The sequence below is a fragment of the Camelina sativa genome, chromosome 4 (genome assembly GCF_030686135.1).
Source record: "Camelina sativa cultivar CO46 ecotype springtype chromosome 4, ASM3068613v1".
Taxonomy (NCBI): domain Eukaryota; kingdom Viridiplantae; phylum Streptophyta; class Magnoliopsida; order Brassicales; family Brassicaceae; genus Camelina; species Camelina sativa.
The window spans coordinates 24,978,216-25,001,744 of NC_141883.1; the positions used below are offsets into that span (position 1 = coordinate 24,978,216).

Below are 23,529 nucleotides of genomic sequence, written 5' to 3' on the forward strand. Positions count from 1 at the left end.
TAAATAGACGGGCAACACGTACGATTACTCAATCTCATATCAAAGTAGCATATCTTGATCTACACGTACGATTACTCAATCTCATATCAAAGTAGCATATCTTGATCTACACGTACGATTACTCAGTATTCTATAATTCACATAAGTTATTAATTTATTATCATAATATTTTGAGAAGAAATAATTTTAAAGAAAATTCAGTTGAGAAATGGTTGGTGGATCTCCCTCATTTACATCACTCGGGAATCTTTTAGCGACAAGAATCCTAAAGGAAAAAATCATTCCAGTACACGTACACATATGCTCTTTTGCGGTGGTATTGCATGACTATTTGTTAATATCACTATATTCACTAATACTATATATATTGGCACAAATAAATTAGATAGTAGTTCATTCAACGCACGCTTATGGAAAAGATAAATAGTCAGACATTTCTTTTGTTTGTTAATTTATCTATTCTTTCTATCTTTTATCTTTTTGTCATTATTAATTAGTCATTAAGCATCTTCATCCCTTTGTTGAGAGGATGATGATTCTCCCACGGCTCAGGCGCTCAGCTTTGCTCTGATACCATGAACGCAGATCATAATATATCAATCAAGAATGTTTTAGCATCATAGAAAAATGAAATCAAGAAAGGCAAGAAGAAGAGACCAAGATCAAATGAAACAAAAAAAAATTCAGAATCCAAGTTCTCATCAGAATTGACCCAAACAACAAGAAGGTACAAAAACAAGATGCGTTCTCGCTGATAAACAAATCACACAACTAAGTGATGATTGTTTAACTCATTTGGAAGCATAAACAGATGTATCAAGAACCCAAACGGCCGGCCAAAATACAGACCCGATCCATAACTTTCCATCTTTAGTCTCATAAGCCTCACTAGCATACTTCACCGCGCTCCCTTCACTGTCCTCAAGTATCTCAAGAATCTCCCCCGTCTCTCCAGAGAGTTTCACGACAACTCCATGAGGTTTTCCTCCGTTGGTGAGATGAATCGCGGTCTCCATCTTCATTACCTTCATGAAAAACCTCCCGATCCAAGGGTGGAACTGACACAAACGACTGAACAAACTGTCTTTGCTATGTAATGCGACCCAGAAATCGCCCGTTGGCGTACGCCGGATGTTGTCTGGGCCCCCCGGGAGACTCGCGAAAATCTCGTTTGTCCCCGATTTGGGACCTTTGACCCATATCCTACGGCAAGAGTTCAAACTGCTCTCGCATGTGACTACAAACGATCCGTCTTTGCTTAGAGCTAGACCATTTGGTAATAGAAGATTTTCCGCAATAACTTTGGCCTCTTTCGTCTTCATATTGTATCTAATTACTCTTCCCTCCTTCCTCCCGCACATAGACACGTAGAATACTTCCCTATCCAACAAAACAATCATACCAAATTTACAAGTTGTACTCATACGAAATCAAATTGGTGATCTTTTGAACATAAAAGTCTCAAAATATATTTAGGTCAAGTTATATTTGTTTTCTTCTAACCAAGAAATATAAAAATATTCATGTGTTAAAGCTGGCGAGTGTAATAAAATTTACCCGAAGTGGTATGTATCGCTGCTATCATTGAAATAGATCACATCTTCCTCTTCGTCTATATCCCCTTGGTTGGCAAACATAATTTTATTTCCATCAACTTCATCAAGAAGTAACTCGGCCAAGCCTCCCTCTGGTCCGACCTTCATGAGCCCAAAGTAACCATCGCATATGTACAAATCTCCTGTTTTCCTATCGAAGCTAAGTCCCAATGGTCTCCCACAACTTGGTACCACCTCATGGCTCGAACAGTTATCTCTTCATTCACCAAAAAAGTAAATCCAGTTAATTGGGAACAACTTTAGATAAATCATATTAAAAAACAAAAATTAAAACAGAGGACGGTCAGTTTGGTTTTTATGGGTTACGATTGAACCTGTGAGGGGAAGTATGTGCAAACTCGACCCAGCCGAGTTCTTCACCTCGCCATTTGAGGATACGACCGTCGGTGACGCCGACGTAAGGGCCTTCACCTTTCAGATCGAACTCTAAGCTCTCTGGTCCATAGGCGGGAAGAGGAATGGTCTTAGCATCTTGGAGAACATGTTTCGAGCCCTTTATGTTGTCCGACTGGATGATTGATGCCCAGAAGAAAAAGCAAAGGACGGCTAAAATAACCGGAGCGGCGGCTACTGGCGTCAGAACTCTCCTGTTAATCGGCATCTTTCTGTGTGTGTGTTTTGAATGATGATGAATTGATGATACTAAAACTACAAAGAGACTATAAATAGATTAAAATGTGGAACGTGAGGCTTTTTTAAAAAAGTTACACACGTTAATAACTTAATATATCAATGTCGTCGCTCAGCTCAAAGTGCCACGTATCGGTCAATATTATAAAAAGCTTTAAAAAATGTTAACAACGACAAAGATCAAATATTTGGGAAGCTGGAACTTAAAAAATTTAAATGCTAATTGAATACTCACAAGTTGTACGAAGAAAAATAATTGAACTCGTAAGAGAGAATATATTTGTCATGATCTCGAATCTTCTTTTTCACAAATTTTGTAATGATAATTTGGGAAAAGTATAAGACAGGTACACCAACTAATTATTATACTTTACTTTGTACAGAAAGACGTATCTGAAAAATGTACAAGACAGTCAAAAAAAAAAAATTACACTAGCTTAATTTTTAGGTTTCATTTAACGTATATCATATTTAAATGATTATTTATATCAATTTAAAGCATAACTACTGAGAGGCTTCTATAAATTTGTTTCATGATAAGAGATTTACATTTGATATAAAACCTCTGATCTTGTTGAAAGTACACACACGCGTAATATTTGCTTTTGGTTAATGTATTTTTCATTTCTAAAACTTACAATAACTAGAAATTTAAACGTTTGTGTTAATGTACTTCTCTTTCTTCTCTTTGAAGATTTCCATAAAATATTAATGCCATGTGAGGCCATATACTACTTCGAAATATATTAAAAAGATTCTGACAACAATAATTTCACTATATTTATTTTAATTATTTACCTTCTTCAATAGAACAAAACTCTAGCTAAACCTCACAAAATGATACAACATTGACACACTGGCGTTTTTTGGTTGTGTTTTAGTCCGCTATAAATTAATTTTGGCGGTTTGCTAGTGAATTTTTACGAAAGTGAAAACCATATAGGATAATATGCCCATGGTTTTACGATGAGTTCTTCGTAGGACCCTTGTTTTCTTTTCTCATATTACAGAATGTTATTTATATATATGGTCACAAAATCAAAATGAATGCAAAGCTAAATCGAAGTTGCTTTTCAAATCGACTTTCTTCTTTTCATTTTTTTAGATTTATATTCCGACCACAAAAGTCGTCAAGGCGCGTGCGTGAAATCAATACCGACAACACAACAAGGTGTTCAGTATTGACTCTTGTGGAACTTTAATATTTAGTGGAATGAGGAGATTGAAGGACTCGAATACATATTAGAAATGTGGTTAATACATAATAAATATATATATATAACGAAGATAACAAACAAGGGAAACAAAATTCTAAATAGTCACAATAAAGTCTTGATGCAGCACAGCAGCAGGCCGGAAAGACAGATCTCATCTACAATGTTTAATTAACACAATGTAAGCATATTACACTAGAGAATATGAATTAATTTGTTCTCGTCTTTGCAATTTTTTTAACTAAAACGATCATACTTAAATATATAAAGATTGCATCGGAAAGGGGATTTCCCACCGTTGGATCATCATACTCATATGGGTTAGAATGATACGGTCTTATGATTTATGTAAACTATACATACAGACAAATTCACTCATATATACAGCCCCGGCTCTAAGGGTGTGCAAGCGGTGCAAAAGCACAGGGTCCTTAATTTTTTTTTTCCTTATTTTTAGTGTTTTAAAAAAATCTAGAAGAAAAATACAGATTTACATAAGGTCCTTTTTTGTTTGGAGCACAGGGACCAAAAAAATATTGAGCCCGGCCTGCATATATAAAACATGTGTTTTGATTAAAAAACACAAAGATGCACATTATTGGTACGGTTGCTTAAGTAAAAACCCCATAATACGTAATATATAAAACATTCATTTGCGGTCAAGAACCCATACTGCAGGTTGGAAAACGGACCCAACCATATTTTTCCATCATCTCTCTCATAAGCCTCACTTACATACTTCATCGTCTCCCCTTTTCTATCCTCAAGAATCTCAAGGATCTCCCCTGTCTCCCCAGAGATTTTCACGGCGATTCCATGCGGCCTAAATCCGTTAATCAACCCAACCAGAAAGTCCAAACTCGCCGTCTTTTCAAAAAACTTCCCTATCCACTTATAATTCACCATCAATCTCCCTATCAAATTCTTCTTACAATGTATGCCGAGCCAAAAATCACCCGTTGGTGTCAGACGGATGTTGTCAGGATAACCTGGAACATGTGAAAAGATATCTCGGGTCCCAGCTTTAGAACCTTTGATCCAATACCTATGGACAAGGCCCGTGGCGGAATCACAAACAATTAGAAAAGACCGATCTTTGTTTAGAGCCAAACCGTTGTTACACCGGAAATTGTCCATGATAACTTTGGCTTCTTTTGTCTTCTTGTCGTATCTAATCACTCTTCCGGACCGTTCGCCACTGATAGTTACGAAGAATACCTCTCTAATCGACATAAATAACGTAAAGATTTACAAAGTCATTTCTTAAAAAACGTGACCTTCAGTAAATATATATATATAGTCTTAATTAGGTAAAAGCCTAATTAGTAAATACCTGAAATGATACTTGTCGCTACTATCATTGAAGTAGAAGACATCTTCCTCTTCGTCGAGATCCCCTTGGTTGGCAAATATAACTTTACGACCTTCGGCTTCCCCAACAACTAACTCGGCCAAGCCTCCCTCTGGTCCAACCTTCATTAGCCCGAAGTAACCATCGCAGATATACAAATCTCCCGTTTTCTTCTCAAAAGTAAGTCCCAATGGCCTTCCACAAGAAGGTACTACTTCGTGCCTTGAACAATTCCCTCTTCATATAACAAGGATAATAATATATGAGAAGTCACCATAGAAAATATTAAGAAATGTTACAGAAGTTATAACGTAACAAAGTCTTTGCATCATATTTCTATTAATGTATTTAACATATGTAGAATAAGTTTTTTCTTCGACATATATATAATAATCTATAATAGTTTTAAGTAGAAATTTGTTTAAGTTTTTACTAAAATGATATTTTCATAAAAAGTTCAGCTGGTTCACACAACAGAGCCAAACGGCTAAATTAGTTCATTAGTATCTGAATTTTTCTCCGAATATATATACTGTAGAAACTAAGACAAGATATTTTTTTTCTTTAAATAAAAACTAAACAGAACAGAACAAAAGGCTTTTGTTTTGGGGTTTTAACAACGGGGTTATTTGCTTATTGTCTTCAACATGTATAGTCTTATAGCTAGAAATCATCATAAAAGAAAACCTGAGAGGAGATGTGTAGGCGAACTCAACCCAGCCGAGATCATGGCCACGCCACTTAAGAATACTACCATCTATGAGGGCTACATAAGGCCCTTCTCCTTTTGGATCCCAGTTCATGCTCTCCGGTGCATCAATAGGGAGAGGAATGGTCTTAGCCGTTGACAGTATATTTTTGGAGCCTTCTATATGATCTGGCAAGGAGTATCTGATACGTAATAACGGCCAAGACGGCCAAAACAGCCGAAACGGCGATCCAGCTTGGAATCTTCTGGTTAACTGGCATTTTTCTCACACTCAAAGACTTGTGCAACTCAAATAGTTTTAATTTGTTAGCTGAAACCTCTAAAGAGATAACTATATATACAACTAAATATGCCTCACGGGTGAGTATAGAGAGTTAGCTGAGTGGATGAAGGGAATACCCGTGTATAGTAGAAGGATTACAATTTGTCCTTGAAATGCCAGTTGTCGAATAATGAAAGAACAAGAGCCGTAGTGCAACAAATAGAAAGCGGATGGGACTATAGTACCATTTTAGTGTTGAAACGTTCAATTCGTTTGGGACCAAGGTAGTACAAGGTTTGTTTAAACCGCCGAATCATTATTATTACCACGTGTTAATTAATAATACCAAATATTCAAAAAAATATTGAAAAGAATTATCCAAATTTATTTTCTCCCTTAAACAAGTGTTGATTTAAAATATATACACATTTATTAAAATTCAAAACTCACAAGTAAAATACAACATGATCACTCATTTGCGATCAAGAACCCATATGGCTGGCCAGTAAACAGACCCAAACCATAACTTTCCATCATCTCTCTCATAAGCCTCGCTTACATACTTCATTGTCTTTCCTTCTTTGTCTTCAAGTACCTCAAGAACTTCTCCCGTCTCTCCGGATATTTTCACGGCAACCCCATGCGGCTTAAATCCGTTGATAAAACCAATCACGTACTTCAGACTTACTGTCTTTTCAACCAATTTTCCAAGCCATTTGTATCTCAAAATCAGTTTCCCTATTAAGTTCTTTTTGCAATGTATACCAATCCAAAAGTCTCCCGTTGATGTCAACCGGATGTTGTCGGGATAACCCGGGACTTTCGTAAAGATATCACGAGTCCCGGCCTTGGGACCTTTGATCCAGTATCTGTGGACAAGACTCGTGGCAGACTCACATGTAATTAGGAAAGACCGGTCTTTGTTTAGAGCCAAACCGTTGTTACAACGAAGATTGTCCATGACAACTTTGGCCTCTTTCGTCTTCTTATCGTATCTGATCACTCTTCCTGATGGGTCACCACTGACACCCTCCAAAAATACGTCCCTATCACACAAACATCACATAAAGTTTTTGAAGAAACTTTCATTCAATCCAAAAAAAATTCACATGAAGTTTTGTGTTGTTTCAAACACTAATTTTTGCGGAAGCAAACAAATCTCGAAGTTTATGAGTCTTTTTCGTAAATACTCTCGGATCCTAAATATATGTATAAAGCATACAATACCTGAAATGATACTTGTCACTACTATCATTGAAGTAGAAGACATCATCCTCTTCGTCCATATCCCCTTGGTTGGCAAACATAATTTTACGACCTTCGGCTTCATCAACAAGTAACTCGGCCAGGCCTCCCTGTGGTCCAACCTTCATGAGCCCCAAGTAACCATCGCAGATGTACAAATCTCCCGTTTTCTTCTCAAAAGTAAGTCCCAATGGCCTTCCACAAGTAGGCACCACGTCATATCTTGAACAGTTCCCTCTTCATACAAGAAAGGTTATATTAAAAGTATATTAGTTATAGGGTTATATGATTTTTCAGAGAAGCCTACGTGATGAAAATATATATTTTTGTCAGGTGACCTGTTACCAAGCCGCTAGCTAAGACTAGGCTGACAGCTTGACACAAATCTGTAGCCTTATGAGTTTGATCGAGTTTCCAAAATACTCATAAGATAAAGGGAATTATTTTTCTAAGTTACTTTTATGAAAATATGGAAAAAAAGAAAGAACGATATAAACTATAAAATATTCAGACAGATCCAAGGAATTTTTGCACAAATATATTTTGATCAGAAACCTTAAAAATCTAGTTATAAGACTCAAGCTGATTCACCGAGTTTAGATCTAGTTAGTGATCTACTATAGATAAAACTCAAGCTGATCCATATAACTAGATTTTTTTGTGTGTGCTTACTGCTTACAATAGAGGATTTAGACACAACACACGAGTGGAAGCCGAGACATCTTGGGTAAAATTTCCTCACCTAATTTGGTACTTTTTTATCCTCTTTTTTTTGTTTTTCACTTACTTGGTATATACATATACTAAAAAAAAAGTATTTAAAAAAAAAACCTGCGAGGAGATGTGTATGCAAACTCAACCCAGCCGAGATCATCGCCGAGCCACTTGAGAATACGGCCGTCCACCATGGCAGCATAAGGACCTTCTCCTTGTGGGTCAAACTCAATGCTCTCAGGTCCAACAACAGGAGTTGGAATGGTCTTAGCCAATGCCAATATATTTTTGGCGCCCTCTATATCTCCCGGCACAATTGTGATCCGATACAAGATTAAGGACAAGACGGCCAGCACAGCCGGAACAACGAACCAAGTCGGAACTTTTTGATTAAGCGGCATTATTTCCCCGGATCAAAATAGTATGTAACTAAACACTTAAATAAATTTTGTAGCTCAAATACAGGTGAAGTAATTATATAAAATCCAAAAAAAATGTGAGTTTATATTTTTCTTAATGTTGGGGGATTCGTAGGTATACACACGTCTCACCATTTCGTTTTAAGCGCCACTTGTCTAATAAAGAGTACATGCAGTGGGAAAAACAAACCATGCGTCAACGAAGGTGGCGAGGTCAGTTTATTAATTGAAATTATCGGAATTACGAGTACACGAAAATGACGGGAAGATGTTACGCGCACGCAAAACCAATACACAAAAAAAACAGATGTACGCACGTACATACGTTTTGCAGTATTTTTTATTATTATCATTACAATTAACTATATGTTTTTTTTTATAAGGAAAATAGGTGATTTAACGATATTTTATTTAGACCAACTTCTCATCAGAAAAACATGACGGACAAGTTAAAAAAGAGCCAACATGAGTAAAAAGCGAATTCTCTAACGCAATTATGAGTGCGAACATTCAACCGTCTTCCCGGACCCAACCAAAGTTGAAGCCGGATATAACCTATTTTTCCGGTTACCAAAGCAGAGTTTACTATATACTAGTAGGAATATATATTTGAATTAAATGAACTTGTTGCCGACTAATTAAAATTAATTTGAAGTCAAACTCCGTATGGCATTTAACTCGACTTTATTTTCGGCTATATTATATAAGTCACTGATGTGTTCACACGAACCGCGAGTATTACTTTTTTTTTGTCACACGGCAGATTTAACTACTATGGCGAGGCAAACGTGTTTAATTTTCTATGTTAATCTTTATCATAGCATATTTGAACCCTTTCATATTGCAAAATTGATTTTTTTTTTGGTCAAATAAAACAGATTTAACTATATGCAATAAAAATGAAACTTTTAGAAAGTTGGATTTGTCTGCACCTACAATCACAATACATTATGATGATGAAGACGTTAAAATATTTTTCCAACTTTGCATCCATATGTTCGAAGATAGCGTTTTCTGAAAATCGAGTTTCATATTTGATCTAGAAACATAATCTTTTTAATCAACCACTAGATCTGAATTAGCCTTTTCACAAAAAACAAAGTGTTTAAAACAAAATAAAACATATTTATGTGGATGTAATAAGATATTTTTATAAAAAAAAAGAAAGATATTTTTATGTAAATTGGTAAATTATATTTGTCAAAAACATATAACCAATTAAGTACAGTGTTTCTGACATTCTAGATTAGATCAGATCATTTGACACCTTATACGATGTCACCTATCACCATATGATTACGTTATACACCCTCCGTTTCAAAATATAAAATGTTTTTGAGAAGTTTTTTGTTTTATAATATAAGATGTTTTCAATTTTCTATACAACTTTTAGATTAGTTTAGTATTTTATATTATGCAGTATTGTTTCTGATTGGTTGAACTCTTTAAAAGTAAAGACTTTTTAATCTGCGTGCTTTAGTTAAAACATTATATATTTTGAAACGCAGGGATTAACTGTGAAGATGAGCCTTTGATAGGTCATAAAACCTTTACAATAACAAACACTAAAGACACCTTTTAGAACTTAAAAGTAGACGGAGTTAACGTACACAAACAAACAACAAAGACAGAGTTAACGTACACTTAGTTTTGACATGTGATACACATTTAAACATAGCGGATGTTTACTTTGGCTTTCTTATTGTTGGCTAAGACCATTTTCCTAATATGAGCGAACACACATTTGCCTAAAACCATTTTCATAAATGGTAGGACCTGAGTTGATTGTCAAAAAAAAAATGGTAGGACCTGAGTAATAATACCATGGGTTTTTTTTTTAAAATCATTGTATTATAATATTATTATTTTTTAAACAACAAATAACCGATTTCAACCTTGGTTACTCTTTAAAAAGTCGAAGAGAAAAGTTGGGTCCTTTATTATACCAGACTCAAATTGAGATTATCCTAATTAAAAGTACAAGTCAACAAGCTCCACCCATTATTTCAATATATTTGTAGGACCATTTATTTACATCTAAAGATAGTTATTCGCCTATTCGATATGTGTGGTGAAACAAATCTTCAAAAAATCAAGCTATGCTCCATCCTCCATTGTTTGCTTATACATATTTAAGTCCCGGGTGAAAGAACTATTCGATACGTTTGGTGAAACAAATCTCCCTAAAATCAAAATGATGCTCCATTATTTGCTTATATCAGTCCCGCGTGAATTTGGTGAGTTCTTTACAAATGTTGGCCCATTATGTTTATAAGTCTGATGATTGAAGAATACAACAAACAAACGATTTAAAGACTTCAACGTTTTAGAAAAGCTTCGTATGATTCATGTATGTATTATATGATGGTTTTATCATAAATTCATAATAGAATATTTTAATTTTGATCAGAAATTTTCAACCTTGTAATAATAAATTATTATATTTTAAAGATAAATATTTTGTAGTGTAATACAGTAAAACCTCTATAAATTAATACTCTTTAAATTAATACTCTATTAAAATTAATAAATTTTTCCATTCCCGAATTGGGCCGGTGTAAAAAATGACACAATTCGATAAAATAATAAGATAATACTTTTTGAAATCTTACGTAAAAATATGGTCTCATAAATATTATAAATTAATAATAATCTTTCTCATTGCATAAAAAAACTTTTGTATTTTTTTCTCAAATTGCATCAAAAAAATTGTGGAGCGTTCTAGACGCGATAGTTGTTTCGTTACATATAATTGGTTCTAAAGATACCGCAATATCTTCTTAGATTTCATCATGAAGGATAGTAACATCGATTTATTCTAAAAAACTCTGAACTTCTACACAATTATAATTTTCACCTGGATAATCTAGTAAACTATTGACATCTATTATATTACGATAGCCAAAAATATAAATTAAGAAAACTTTATAAAAGTATGAATTATAACAAAAGTATCTTATTTTTAATAAAATATATTCAAAAATATAAAAATAAAAAAATCACTTCATAAATTAATATTTTATTATTTTATCGATAAATTAAAACTTTCATAAATTAATAAAATTTCGCGCTCCCCACCTTATTAATTTATAGAGGTTTTACTGTAGTAAGTTAATTCGAGTGTTTATTAAAATTCAAAACATTTATGGTAAATGCAACATGATGACTCATTTGCGATCAAGAACCCAAACGGCTGGCCAGTAAACGGACCCAAACCATAACTTTCCATCATCTCTCTCATAAGCCTCGCTAACATACTTCATCGTCTTTCCTTCTTTGTCTTCAAGTACCTCAAGTACCTCTCCCGTCTCTCCGGATATTTTCACGGCAACCCCATGCGGCTTAAATCCGTTGATAAAACCAATCACGTACTTCAAACTTACTATCTTTTCAACTAATTTCCCGACCCATGGATTCCTCACAATAAATGGACCGATTAGGTTTTTTTTACAGTGTATACCAATCCAAAAGTCTCCTGTAGGTGTCAGCCGGATGTTGTCGGGGTAACCCGGGACCTTCGTAAAGATATCACGAGTCCCGGCTTTGGGACCTTTGATCCAGTATCTATGGACAAGACTCGTGGCAGACTCACATGTAATTAGGAAAGACCGGTCTTTGTTCAGAGCCAAACCGTTGTTACAACGAAGATTGTCCATTACAACTTTGACCTCTTTCGTCTTCTTATTGTAACTGATCACTCTTCCTGACGGCTCAAGTCTGACACCCTCCAAAAATACGTCCCTGGCAGACCAACATCACATAAAGTATTTGAATAAACTTGACATTTCAATCCATAAAAAATCACAAAAACACTAATTAATTTTGGCGGAAGCAAACAAATCTCGAAGTTTATGAGTCTTTTTCGTAAATACTCTCGGATCCTAAATATATGTATAAAGCATACAATACCTGAAATGATACTTGTCACTACTATCATTGAAGTAGAAGACATCATCCTCTTCGTCCATATCCCCTTGGTTGGCAAACATAATTTTACGACCTTCGGCTTCATCAACAAGTAACTCGGCCAGGCCTCCCTGTGGTCCAACCTTCATGAGCCCCAAGTAACCATCGCAAATGTACAAATCTCCGGTTTTCTTCTCAAAAGTAAGTCCCAATGGCCTTCCACAACTAGGCACTACTTTTTGTGTTGAGCAGTTCCCTCTTCATACAACAAGGTTATAAATTAATTCTTAGTTAATCTACTTATTCGATTTTTCGGAAAAGACTACATCTCTCCTCAACTTATTACTATCATATTTTTTTGACCTCTAGGGTAATTTCCTCATCTAATGTCGGTTTTTTTGAAAGATAAATTAGGTGTCAGTGTGTTCTAATAAACAACATTGTTTGATAGAAAAAAAACCTGTGAGGAGATGTGTAGGCAAACTCAACCCAGCCGAGATCATCGCCGCGCCACTTGAGAATACGGCCGTCCACTACGGCAGCATAAGGACCTTCTCCTTGTGGGTCAAACTCAATGCTCTCTGGTCCAACAGCAGGAACTGGAATGGTCTTAGCCGCTCCCAATATATTTTTTGCCCCCTCTACATCTCCCGCCATAATTATGGTCCGATACGAGATTATGGACAAGACGGCCAGCACAGCCGGAACAACGAACCAAGTCGAACCTTTCTGATCATTAATGGGCATCTTTTTCCCCCGAACAAAATATGTTGTTGATAGAGACGAATGTATCACCCAAGGTTATAAAAAAAAAAAAATGAGTTTAGATTTTTCTTAATTGAGTTATTGTTGTGTGGATGCATAGTCGCTTGAAGGACCAGTTGTCTTATATAGAGTTAATTAATGCTGTGAAAAAATCCATGCGTTGATTCAACGAAGGCGAACTATGTTAGTTTTATAATTGAAAATTTATCGAAACTTGAAAAAAAATCACGGGAAAGATTTACTAAACGTGCATAAGCATGATTCGCGCAATATTTTATTTGTTATCATTACAAAGGCCAAAACGTCTGTAACGATATTTTAATATCCACACCAACTCCTCGTTGGGAAAAAATAATAATCAAATGTGTTTGAATCGAAAGTATTATTTTACTTCCTAGTTGGTATTTTTATAGGCTCTTTGAAACAGAGACATGAGTAAACAACAAGCGGATTCTCCAACGCAAATGAGTGCGAAAATTCATATTTGACTATTAATTTAATCTTTTCGGGACGAACCGGAAACGAGGTGGCTCGAGTTTGTTGACTTCTCAGAGTTTAATTAGGATAATTAACCACAATTTGAGGCTGGTAAGTGGTAATAACAAAGGAGTCAACTTTTCTCTTCTTGTTTTGAAGGAGTAAACCAAAATTTTAAATCTAAGGTTGTTTGTTATTTTATAAAAAAAAAAACATATATAAAAATTTCATCAATTCTAATACTACTAATTAATGTAGATCTAACTCATATCCGACAACTAACTTAAGAGTAGGGATTTCCATAGACACTTATATATTACCAAAGAAACTTGTCAATTTTTTAATGTTGAGTTGTAATTTGTACTACCGGTATCAACGTATGTACCTTAGTATCTGTAAATTAAAATCTTATTTTAATATTATATTAATATGAATTTAAATTTAATTCACACTCAAAAAGTTAGTCAAAAATATCACATACTTAAATATTATTTAAGAAATTTGTTAATTTTTCAAATTTCATTCTTATCTAAAACATATTTTGGAGGCTTATATTTAGTTTAAATAAAGCCATTAGCAAAAAAATAGGAGGAGGAAGGACCATCAAAACTAGGGCCAGGCATAGAACGAGTATTCTTGAATTTTTTCATATCCTTTATCCGATCCTAACGGGTAATAAAAAAAATTACTCGTACTTGATCCTTAAATAACGGGTATCTGTTAAAAATAGTTAACCTTTAAAATAACTGACCCTTTACTTTTACCTGGAAAAACAAGTACCCGGTAAAAAAAATTGTCACTAATCGCAATAATAATTTCATATTCCGAGATTCGAAAAAGAAAAAATTCATAAATGTATACAACATATAGTTCCAAAAAATATAAAATTACAAACTTTAAAATAAAAGTAATATATAATTCAGTTAGGCGTCGTATATTTCATTTCCCTTAGGCTAAGTTGAACTTAGGCTTAACTTTAACTCTATAATATATTTATAAATTAATAATAAATAATAATAATATAAAATATTAAAATGTATTAACGGGTCGGGTAACAAAACGGGTAAAAGGACGAGCAACGAGACGGGTATTGAAAACTAAACTAATACCCTATACTCGTCTCTTATTCACGGATAATATAATTATAATATCATTCACTCAACCTTAAACCTGCTGGTACCCTTTTTTCGGGACGGGTATGAGCCGAATAACGGTTGAATATGGGTAACGTGTATTAGTGCCCAGACCTAATCAAACCTATTCAAAAGTTTTTAAAATAGTAAAATACAATGAATTATGGTAAAACTGTGTGTAAATATAATCGTAGTAGTTGTTCCTAAAGTCGCTAGAAATTTAATTTCTTGAATTCTAAACTTTTTTTCTTTCTAGATTCTACTCTACTTTTTCTCTATTTAAAAAAAATATATACCTGGTAATTTTTATGTATTTAAGTTTTTTAAAAAGTTTTCCGAGGAAAAGTAATTAAAATCATAGTCAAGTCTCACATGACATCAATGTCTAAAAATAGTTTTTTCACGTGACTTCATTTTTCAGTTTCTGACATAGCCACCCACGAGTTTTGGTAGATTATCTTTGCCAAAAACATATATACACTTTCTAAAACTTCAAAATAACAATCAATACATGCACTTTTTAAAACTTCACATGGACATAAAAACCAAACAACAACGAGAGTTAACGTGCATATAATAGTTGTGACAGTGTGATATACATTTAAACTTATAACAATGCAAAGACAATTAGGTCTGAGCAATGTACAAAACTACAAATCATAAACACCAACAAATGGCATGACACTAGAACCAATCCAAAGCTTGCCATCTTTCTCTTCCACATCACTTATATACCTTAATCTCTTTCCCTTATCCTCAAGTACCATCAAAACTTCTCCTGATGCACTCAGCTTCACGGCTTTAGTATAAGGTCTTCTTTCATATAACAACGAGTTTAAAGCGACCCAAAATTCTCCATTCAAGTTTCTTCTGATGTTGTCAGGATAACCCGGAAGCACAGCAAACACATCTTGAATTCCTGCTTTTGGACCAGAGAGCCAAAGCCTTAGGACTTTGCAATTGGTTGTTTCGTCTACCAATACGAAAGACCGGTCTTTGCTTAGTGCAACGCCGTTAGCAAATGAAATGTCACGTAATAAGACCGTCGCTTTCTTGCTTGATATATCATACTTGATAAACCTTCCAGTTTTATCAACGTTTAAAAAAGAACTGAAGTATTCCCTGATCATGACAACACTTTGGAGTTAAATCATCATCACTAAGAGAAAAAATAAACCAAGATTCATGCATCAATGTAAGAAATTTCACACTTTTGAAAACATGGATAATAAGAAAGATGAAACTTTTAGGTTGCTTCTACTTCATGTTACCATCTCTGGAATTTGGAACTAGCATCTGTGAAGTAAATCACATCATCATGCTCATCAATGTCCAAATCATTAGTGAAACGAAACGGCTGTCCCTCAGCTTCTGTAACCAAAGGTTTGGCTAAACCACCAGCAGGACCAACAATAAGAAGGCCAAAGTAAGCATCCGCTATGTAGAGATCGCCGGTTTTCTTATGGAACCGCAATCCTAATGGCCTTCCACACACATGCTCCAACTCTGGTGCAAAAGGGTGAACACACATCTGCCTAGTAACCATTTTCACAAGTTGTAACAGATGAGTACTAATCTAACAAAGTGTTATGAAAATGTATTGGTATTTACTATATATTTTTGGAAAATAAAATAGTTTTTTTAGAAAATAAATAAAATCACCTATGAAAATGTATTTACTATATATTTAAAAGGAATTGTTTTATGTAAAACTGTTGTTATGTATTTAACTTTATGAAATGCCATGAAATACTTTTTTAAATCCTCACGTTTACTTACATGTTAGAAAAGATTCCCTATATAATAAAACGGAAGTACACAACATTGTTTTGTAGACTATATAATTTTAATAAGTTAGTTACAAATAGGTTATAGATTAAGTTTTATATTATTTGTATAGTCTGGATTTACTGTTTCCAAAAATCTTAAAGAGAATATTCTAAAGAATCATTTGATATCATCTAACTTACCATATTAATTTTCTTTATTAAATTATTTATCAAATAAAATCCTTTCATATCTAATTTAACATATTAATTTGTTAATTATTATTATATTTCACCTCTCATTTTTATATATGAGTCTATTTTGTGAAACAAATAAATTCTCATATTATTTATTATAATTAAAAATAGTTTTATTTCCGGATATACCATAAGTTGAATTTTTAAAAACAAATATAAATGATTCAATCTATAAAATATTCAATTTTTATTAATATTATTCATTAAAAATAATATCTATTTAATTAAAAAATTTACTGAGTAACAGGTCAAAATTTGAATATTTAAATTCAATTTCATACTTTTTTGTTGAATTTTATAATTTTATATAATATAATAAAATATTTTTAAAATACTGAAACTTGATATTCAAGTTAGAAACTATAAATACTCTAAATTGGTTTGTTATAGCAATGTCAATAATATGTCACTATAATATGAAAGAATTTTAAAAAACCAAGTATAATAAAACAAAAAGTATAACAATATATTAAATTACTCATAATATAATAATTCGCTTTTTAAATACCAAATTCACAAAATTATGTGTTATAATGACATTCAAGTCATGAGGTAGAATATACATTGTTGAAATAACTTCACTTACATAAACTAATACAACATATTAAAATTTTATTTTAAAATAGAAAATATACAAAATTTTGTATAAAATAAATTTTAACCATTGTTATAGCACGGGTACTTATCTAGAATCATTAACAATATAAAACTTACAAAATAAGTGTCTTTTTCAAGTCATCATATTTATTACATAATATTTTATAAAGTTATGTCCACGAAATGCCATTTTATTACATAATATTTTATAAAGTTACATCCACAGAATAAGTGTCTTTTTCATGAAATTCATTTTATTACATAATATTTTATCCAAAAAAACTTTTAAAAATAATCACATAAATTATATTTTATAAAAAAAATTACAATGTAAATAAAATGAATTTCAACCTGTGCTCTGGCACGGGTATTAATCTAGTTAATACATAAAATTACGAACAAAACATCTACAACATATCTTTACAAATGTTTTACGATTTTCTTTTAATTGAAATTACTATTTTTTTGGAAGATTTTGTTTTCTATTCTATTTTAATTTGTTTATCTAATATGTGATATCATTATCAAAAAATTGGCAGTATATGAAACATTCAATAGTTACGCTTTAAATATATTATTCAATAACATATGTTATCACATTTTGACTTGTACACTTCTGTTTTTATATTTGTTTAGAATTTTTAATAACTATTTTTGTTTATCTAATATATATTAGAAAAAACAACATATATATATATATATATATATATATATATATATATATTGCTCAATATAATTAATATATATGGGCATATAATGCATTTAGTTTTTGTAGTTGGTTATATATTTCTAGACTTACGTTGTACTCATATACTACTCCCTCTGTCTCTTAAAGATTGATGTTTTACCACTTTTAGTTAATTAATATTAAATTTTTGTAAACTTTAAAAAGTGATCATTAAGAAAATTTGAAATCCTGAATAGTCATTGGTTTATAAATATATAATACTTTTTTAGTAAGAAAACAATATTGTATTTAAAATTAATAATTATTATTTCTTAATTTGTGTGAAATCCCTCAAACATCAATCTTTGAGTGAGAGAGAGAGTATTGTTTATATAAGCTGCACATCTTTTTCCTTACAAACATGCTGAAACATATACACATATCACTAAATCCTAAGGTTATGTTACCTCTCATCAATTCATACAGAAAGACAACAATTTTGACATCACTTCACTTCCACCATAAACCAAATTCTAGGGCTAAATTCAGAATCACTCATCGAAAGTTGTCAAATTTTTAAATTTTGAAAATGTACCTATTAGCCGATGTGTAAGCGAAATCTGTCCATCCAAGTGATTTACCGCGCCATTTCAATACTCGACCGTCGGCGACACCAACGTACGGACCTTCCCCTGCTGGATTGAAAGCTATACTCTCCGGACCGGAGGCTCCGGTTAAGTTAACCACTTTGACCAACGGGAAAACATCACGCGAACCAGGCATTTTAGGGGGTACGAAAATACCATAACCGGTTTGAGAAGTCGAGACAAGGATTGTGAGAATTGTTACAACCACTGTTAAGAATACTGTAACGAGCATCGTTGTAATGGACTCAGTGTCAAAAATACAAGAAAAAATCGCTGCAACGTGTGTGACGTTAATATTTTAATTTGTTAGGTGAAACCTGTAATATATAGAAGAAAAAAAAAAGTCTCAAGGCGGAGTATATATAGAGATCGTTGAAAGCAGTTGTACATGAAATACAGGTGTATATGAAAGGGAATGGGACTAGTATGTTTCAGTATTGAAAATTTCTATTCGTTTGGGACCGACGTTGAAAACTAGTATGTTGAAACTTCAAACAGAAAGAGAACAAAATATGTTACGTCCACGAATCTCTTTTTTATCTTACTACCATAATACCGTGCATGTATTATATATATATATATATATATTATGCTAATTCTTACTAGGAGATATATATATAATAACGTTCTATAAATACGTCAGCTAAAGGTAAAAAAATTGAAAAATCTTCTAAATAATGGTGAAAGAACATGTAAGTATGTAAAAAGAAACATGCCAAAACAAAAAAAAATACGACATTTTAGCACCGTAAAGAATCATGTTTTGTACATGTTATAGAAGCAATTAATGCATTACAAGGATATTGTATAGTTGTTTATCCTATGAAAAGTTTTCAAAATATAGATTTTTGTTTTGTTTTTTAATAAAAGAACATGGCATAATGTTATGTTTTTTTTAGTTAAATAGAGGACTTTGCCCCCCCCAAAAAAAAATGTCGAGGCGATACTATGACATAGGACAATTCTTCTCTACAACTTTAAAAAAATGTTGTCGTCTGGTAAAACATATGAGATGTTTAAGAGTTTTTTTCACTTCAATCTTGGTTTAACTAAGCCAATATGAACAAGATTAGGAATTAGATGGAAAATTTGTAAAGTACCAAAAAAAGCAGGCAAAAAATGAGGACATACAACCAACAAGCGGTACCAAAATTAAATACCATGAAGCCAAAATTAAAAAGATGTCCAGAAGGTACATATATACTACATAGGAATATTGGAACCCGTGACCTGAGGTCACTGATTGTGCAAAGAAAATTAAAGGCTCTTCTGATACGGTCTCCCACTCCAATTTCTAGTCCAAAATCTTTTTCAAAACATAATTAATTTCAATCACTTGATGGCTAAATTAATTTCTGAAAACTCCAATATTGTTATGAGCTTCCGAGGCAAGAAACCACTCTATTCAACTGATGAAACTGCATTCACTCTACAGCCCAAATTATGGAGTTAAACTCGGCTTGTTTTTTTTTCCAAAAAAGGCTCCTCTACAGCTTTTGCTTTATAATCTGTTTTTTGACTTTTTCTGTTTTTAAAAACGGATTTCTCTGAAGGAACACGCTAATAATTATACTCAAAATGCATAATGACTGTTTCAATACAACAACTTAAATTACCATCATATATAGCAGATAAAAGGCGAAAAATTATGTATGTATAGCAGATAGTGTGCAATACATACGGTTAAATCTGATCTCATTTTGTATCAGATCAACGTAAATAAACCATGATAACATGATATGTTTTCAATTAGCAACGGATATATTGTAAATCAGTGTTCTCGCATGTAAAACAAGCACTGATTTACAAATATATAAACATGTAATAATATATTCAAAACACATAAAATACAACGCGATCACTCACTTCCGACCAACTCTTTTGTGTATGTGTGTGTGTGTGTGTGGCTTAAAAGGAGGGTTTTAACAACACAAGAGTGGGAACCGAGACATCTTGGGTAATTTACCTCAACTAATTTGGTACTCTTTTTCTTAACTTATTTGATACTTTTTTTTTGCTACTTATTTGATACTTTAGTTATGCATGTGTTGTATATTAGACTAAGTCAAAAGTGGAATTATATTTCATGGTCCCAGCAATAATGCAAATAAAAGTACATGATATTGATAACTCAAACGTATATAACTATAACACGTTGTAATAAATAAATAAATAAATAAATAAAGTAAAAAAAGAAAGGAAAAAAAAACCTGTGAGGAGATGTGTAGGCAAACTTAAACCAGACGTGATCACCGCAGCACCACTTGAGAATACGGCCGTCCATGACCGCAGCATAAGGACCTTCTCCTTGTGGATCAAACTCAATGCTCTCTGGTCCATCAACAGGAATTGGTATGGTCTTAGCCATTGTCAATACATTTTTGGTGCCCCCTAAAATTTCCGGCGCATGAAAGGTCCGATATGAGATCATGGACAAGACGACCTACACATCCGGAACCGCGAACCAAGTCGGAACTTTCTGATTAAGCGGCATTTTTTTCAAAGATGTTGTTGACTGAGACGTATGTAACTTACATTAAATGTTGTAGCTCAAATACAGGTGAAGTAATTATATAAGATCCAAAAAATGTGAATTTATATATTTTTCTCACTTGTTTTGTGGATGCATGGATCCAAAAGAAAAAAAAGCGTTGATTTAACGAAGGCGAACGATGTGACTTTATTCATTGATATTTATCGAAACGTGAAGGAAAATGGCGAGTATATTTGTTATCATTACAATAAATAATATGTGATTTAACGATATGCATGTTTATCTAGACAAAGTTCTCATCAGAAAAAAATGAGAGACAAATTAAAAGAGAAACATGGATATAAATTGTGTTTGAAAGTAGTATTATTATTAGTTGAAATGTATTATTCTTATATAGACTCTTTGAAAGAGACTAAAGTGAATTCTCTAACACAATTATGAGTGCGAAAGTTTCAACTGTCTTCCCGGACCCGACCAAAATTGAAGCCGGCTAGACCCTATATGGTTAATTAAATGGATTCGTTGCCAACTAATTAAAATTCGAAGTCAAACCCGACATGATATTAAAGTGTAGTTGCATTTCACATGACTTCATTTTGGACCACATAAGTCAGAGATGTGTCCACCTCTCTATCGCAAATATGAGTTAGAAAGTTCGTCTGCCTTCCCGGACCCGACATAAAATGAAGCCGGCTATAGCCTATATGTTTAAATTAAATGGATTCGTTATCTGTCTTTTTAAAATTGAAGTTAAACCCCACATGACATCAAAGTGTAGATACACTTCACATGACTAATTTATTTTCGACCAAATAAGTCATAGATCTGTCCACTTCTAACCACGACCTACGAGTATTACTTTTTTTTTTCTTTTTTTTTTGACGGCAGATCATTTAACTACTATGGCAAGAAAAACGTGTTTATGTTACGACGTTGTTAATCTTTTATTATAGCTTATTTGAATATATTTCATATTGCTAACAATTATTTAAACAGATTTAACTTCATGCAATCTATATACAAAAACTATATGCAATATACACGATTAAGGAGCAATGGACGTTTTATGAATGTCGACAACAAATAGTTCTTTCTGCAATAGAAAATTTAATTTACGAAATTGGATTTTGTCTTAACCTACATTCATGATGAAGACGTTAAGATATCTAATCAACTTTGCATCCATCAGTTGGATTGTGGAAGATAGCGTTTTCTGAAATTTGACGAAGGCGAATGATGTTAGTTTTATAACTGAAACTTATCTAAACGTGAAAGAATATGAGGAAAATATATTTTACGTACATAAGCATGATTCGCGCAATATTTGATTTGTTATAAACTTATAATCACAAAGGCCAGACTAGGCCTGTGCAAAATACCCGACCCGAAATATCCGTATTGGAATCGAACCGAAAAATTCCAATTCGGATCGGGTATGGATCTTCCCCAATATATTAGTTGGATTTTAATTGTAAATACTTTTAGGTATCGGGTATTACCTGATCTGAACCGATACCCAATTAGTACCCATATATATTCGAACCTATGTTGTTTATCATTTCACATATGTAATCTTTATGTATGTTTATCAGTTGAGATTGCATTGAAAAAGAAAAAGAATTTTATTTATCAGTTCGTCTCCACTGTCCACTACCTATATGGCTACATCTGCGGAAGATTTGTTTTTCTTTGTAAATTCTATAACCCTAATACACAATTTGAATCTGGATTCTTTAAATTACTTCGCTTTCTCCTGAATCTCCTCTTTCAGAGACTTTAAAGACTCATCCAAAGGTAAATCCCATTGCTTAGTATATTTAGTTCATCAATTGACACTTATATTGTATATATAGTTAACCACGAGAGTTTGATGCATTCACCACGAGTGTTTGGTACTTTAGTTCATCGATTGATTCTTTAGACTGTATATAGAATTGGTTTAGTTGTTTTGATATGATTTTTTTAGTTATAACTTCATGAAATTTGATATAGTTATTCAATTTATATATAGGGTATTTTAGTTATATATGGGTATTTTGGTTCTAAATGGGTAAAAAATACTTATACTGAACCAAACCCAAAACATATCAGATATATTTCGGTATTCCAAAAAAATACCCGAACTGACCCGAACCCGAAAAAATACGAACCAAACCCGAACCAAAATTTTCATAATACTTATATGATTCTATAAATTATAAACCCGAATTATCCAAAACTCAAATTACCCGAACCGAACCCGAACCGATACCCGAATGCCCACCACTAGGCCAGACGTTTAAAACTCCTATTTTAATCCACACCAACTCCTCCTCAGAGAAATATGGATAATTTGTGTTTGAAAGTATTACTATTTTATTTAAAATGCATTATTGAAAGAGGCTGCTAGCTTGAAAAAGAAATATGAGTAAACAACCGAATTCTCCAACGCAAACGTGAGTGCGAAAATTAATTAGTCTGTGCTCCTGTTGACGTTAGGATTCAACAAAGTAAACACTTTTGGTCGAGCCAACCTTTTGCTTCGATTTTTCAAAGAATAAACCAGGATTTGCTTTTTTTTTGTCTGGTGCATAAAAAAAAACCAAAATTGAATTAGTCGGTTACATGGGGAAGATATATTTTACGTGCATAAGCATGATTCGCGTAATATATTATTTGT

The 23,529-nt window shown here is 32.9% G+C and overlaps 4 protein-coding genes and 1 pseudogene across 6 annotated transcripts; all 5 read right to left on the reverse strand.

The window, feature by feature from the left end:
* Positions 1-667: 667 nt before the first annotated feature.
* LOC104781599 (protein STRICTOSIDINE SYNTHASE-LIKE 8-like) lies at positions 668-2,555 on the reverse strand. The gene is made up of 3 exons (XM_010506314.3): positions 1,931-2,555; positions 1,558-1,812; positions 668-1,380 (listed from the first exon to the last, which is right to left on the reverse strand). The coding sequence occupies exons 1-3, from the start codon at positions 2,215-2,217 to the stop codon at positions 792-794; spliced, it is 1,131 nt and encodes a 376-aa protein (XP_010504616.2). The 5' UTR covers positions 2,218-2,555; the 3' UTR covers positions 668-791.
* Positions 2,556-3,886: 1,331 nt separating this feature from the next.
* Positions 3,887-5,897, reverse strand: LOC104781600 (protein STRICTOSIDINE SYNTHASE-LIKE 9-like; annotated as a pseudogene). Its single transcript, XR_015597107.1, has 3 exons — positions 5,499-5,897; positions 4,794-5,048; positions 3,887-4,682 (listed from the first exon to the last, which is right to left on the reverse strand). The product of XR_015597107.1 is annotated as a protein STRICTOSIDINE SYNTHASE-LIKE 9-like (transcript).
* A 247-nt stretch (positions 5,898-6,144) lies between these two features.
* LOC104781602 (protein STRICTOSIDINE SYNTHASE-LIKE 9-like) lies at positions 6,145-8,353 on the reverse strand. Its single transcript, XM_010506318.3, has 3 exons — positions 7,859-8,353; positions 7,010-7,264; positions 6,145-6,828 (listed from the first exon to the last, which is right to left on the reverse strand). Exons 1-3 carry the CDS (start codon positions 8,140-8,142, stop codon positions 6,255-6,257), a joined length of 1,113 nt encoding a protein of 370 aa, XP_010504620.2. The 5' UTR covers positions 8,143-8,353; the 3' UTR covers positions 6,145-6,254.
* Positions 8,354-11,163: 2,810 nt separating this feature from the next.
* LOC104781601 (protein STRICTOSIDINE SYNTHASE-LIKE 9) lies at positions 11,164-12,993 on the reverse strand. The gene is made up of 3 exons (XM_010506316.3): positions 12,527-12,993; positions 12,070-12,324; positions 11,164-11,901 (listed from the first exon to the last, which is right to left on the reverse strand). The coding sequence occupies exons 1-3, from the start codon at positions 12,811-12,813 to the stop codon at positions 11,328-11,330; spliced, it is 1,116 nt and encodes a 371-aa protein (XP_010504618.1). The 5' UTR covers positions 12,814-12,993; the 3' UTR covers positions 11,164-11,327.
* Positions 12,994-14,900: 1,907 nt separating this feature from the next.
* On the reverse strand, positions 14,901-20,915 carry LOC104781603 (protein STRICTOSIDINE SYNTHASE-LIKE 10). Of its 2 annotated transcripts, XM_087510660.1 has the most exons (4): positions 20,587-20,915; positions 18,325-18,693; positions 15,713-15,976; positions 14,901-15,563 (listed from the first exon to the last, which is right to left on the reverse strand). In XM_087510660.1, the coding sequence occupies exons 2-4, from the start codon at positions 18,606-18,608 to the stop codon at positions 15,092-15,094; spliced, it is 1,020 nt and encodes a 339-aa protein (XP_087366786.1). In that variant the 5' UTR covers positions 18,609-18,693; positions 20,587-20,915; the 3' UTR covers positions 14,901-15,091. The 2 variants fall into 2 exon arrangements, with proteins under 2 accessions (XP_087366786.1, XP_019100376.1); XM_019244831.2 differs by lacking the exon at positions 20,587-20,915 and having other exon boundaries at positions 18,325-19,113.
* Positions 20,916-23,529: the final 2,614 nt, after the last annotated feature.

Coding starts and splice junctions, on each gene's coding strand:
- LOC104781599 (XM_010506314.3), bottom strand. CDS start 2,217: ATGCCGATTAACAGGAGAGTTCTGACGCCAGTAGCCGCCGCTCCGGTT. Junction 1,813..1,930: donor GCACATACTTCCCCTCACAG/GTTCAATCGTAA, acceptor TGGTGAATGAAG/AGATAACTGTTCGAGCCATG. Junction 1,381..1,557: donor AGCGATACATACCACTTCGG/GTAAATTTTATT, acceptor TTTGTTGGATAG/GGAAGTATTCTACGTGTCTA.
- LOC104781601 (XM_010506316.3), bottom strand. CDS start 12,813: ATGCCCATTAATGATCAGAAAGGTTCGACTTGGTTCGTTGTTCCGGCT. Junction 12,325..12,526: donor GCCTACACATCTCCTCACAG/GTTTTTTTTCTA, acceptor TGTTGTATGAAG/AGGGAACTGCTCAACACAAA. Junction 11,902..12,069: donor AGTGACAAGTATCATTTCAG/GTATTGTATGCT, acceptor TTGGTCTGCCAG/GGACGTATTTTTGGAGGGTG.
- LOC104781602 (XM_010506318.3), bottom strand. CDS start 8,142: ATGCCGCTTAATCAAAAAGTTCCGACTTGGTTCGTTGTTCCGGCTGTG. Junction 7,265..7,858: donor GCATACACATCTCCTCGCAG/GTTTTTTTTTTA, acceptor TCTTGTATGAAG/AGGGAACTGTTCAAGATATG. Junction 6,829..7,009: donor AGTGACAAGTATCATTTCAG/GTATTGTATGCT, acceptor TTTGTGTGATAG/GGACGTATTTTTGGAGGGTG.
- LOC104781603 (XM_087510660.1), bottom strand. CDS start 18,608: ATGCTCGTTACAGTATTCTTAACAGTGGTTGTAACAATTCTCACAATC. Junction 15,977..18,324: donor GCTTACACATCGGCTAATAG/GTACATTTTCAA, acceptor AATGGTTACTAG/GCAGATGTGTGTTCACCCTT. Junction 15,564..15,712: donor AGTTCCAAATTCCAGAGATG/GTAACATGAAGT, acceptor TGTCATGATCAG/GGAATACTTCAGTTCTTTTT.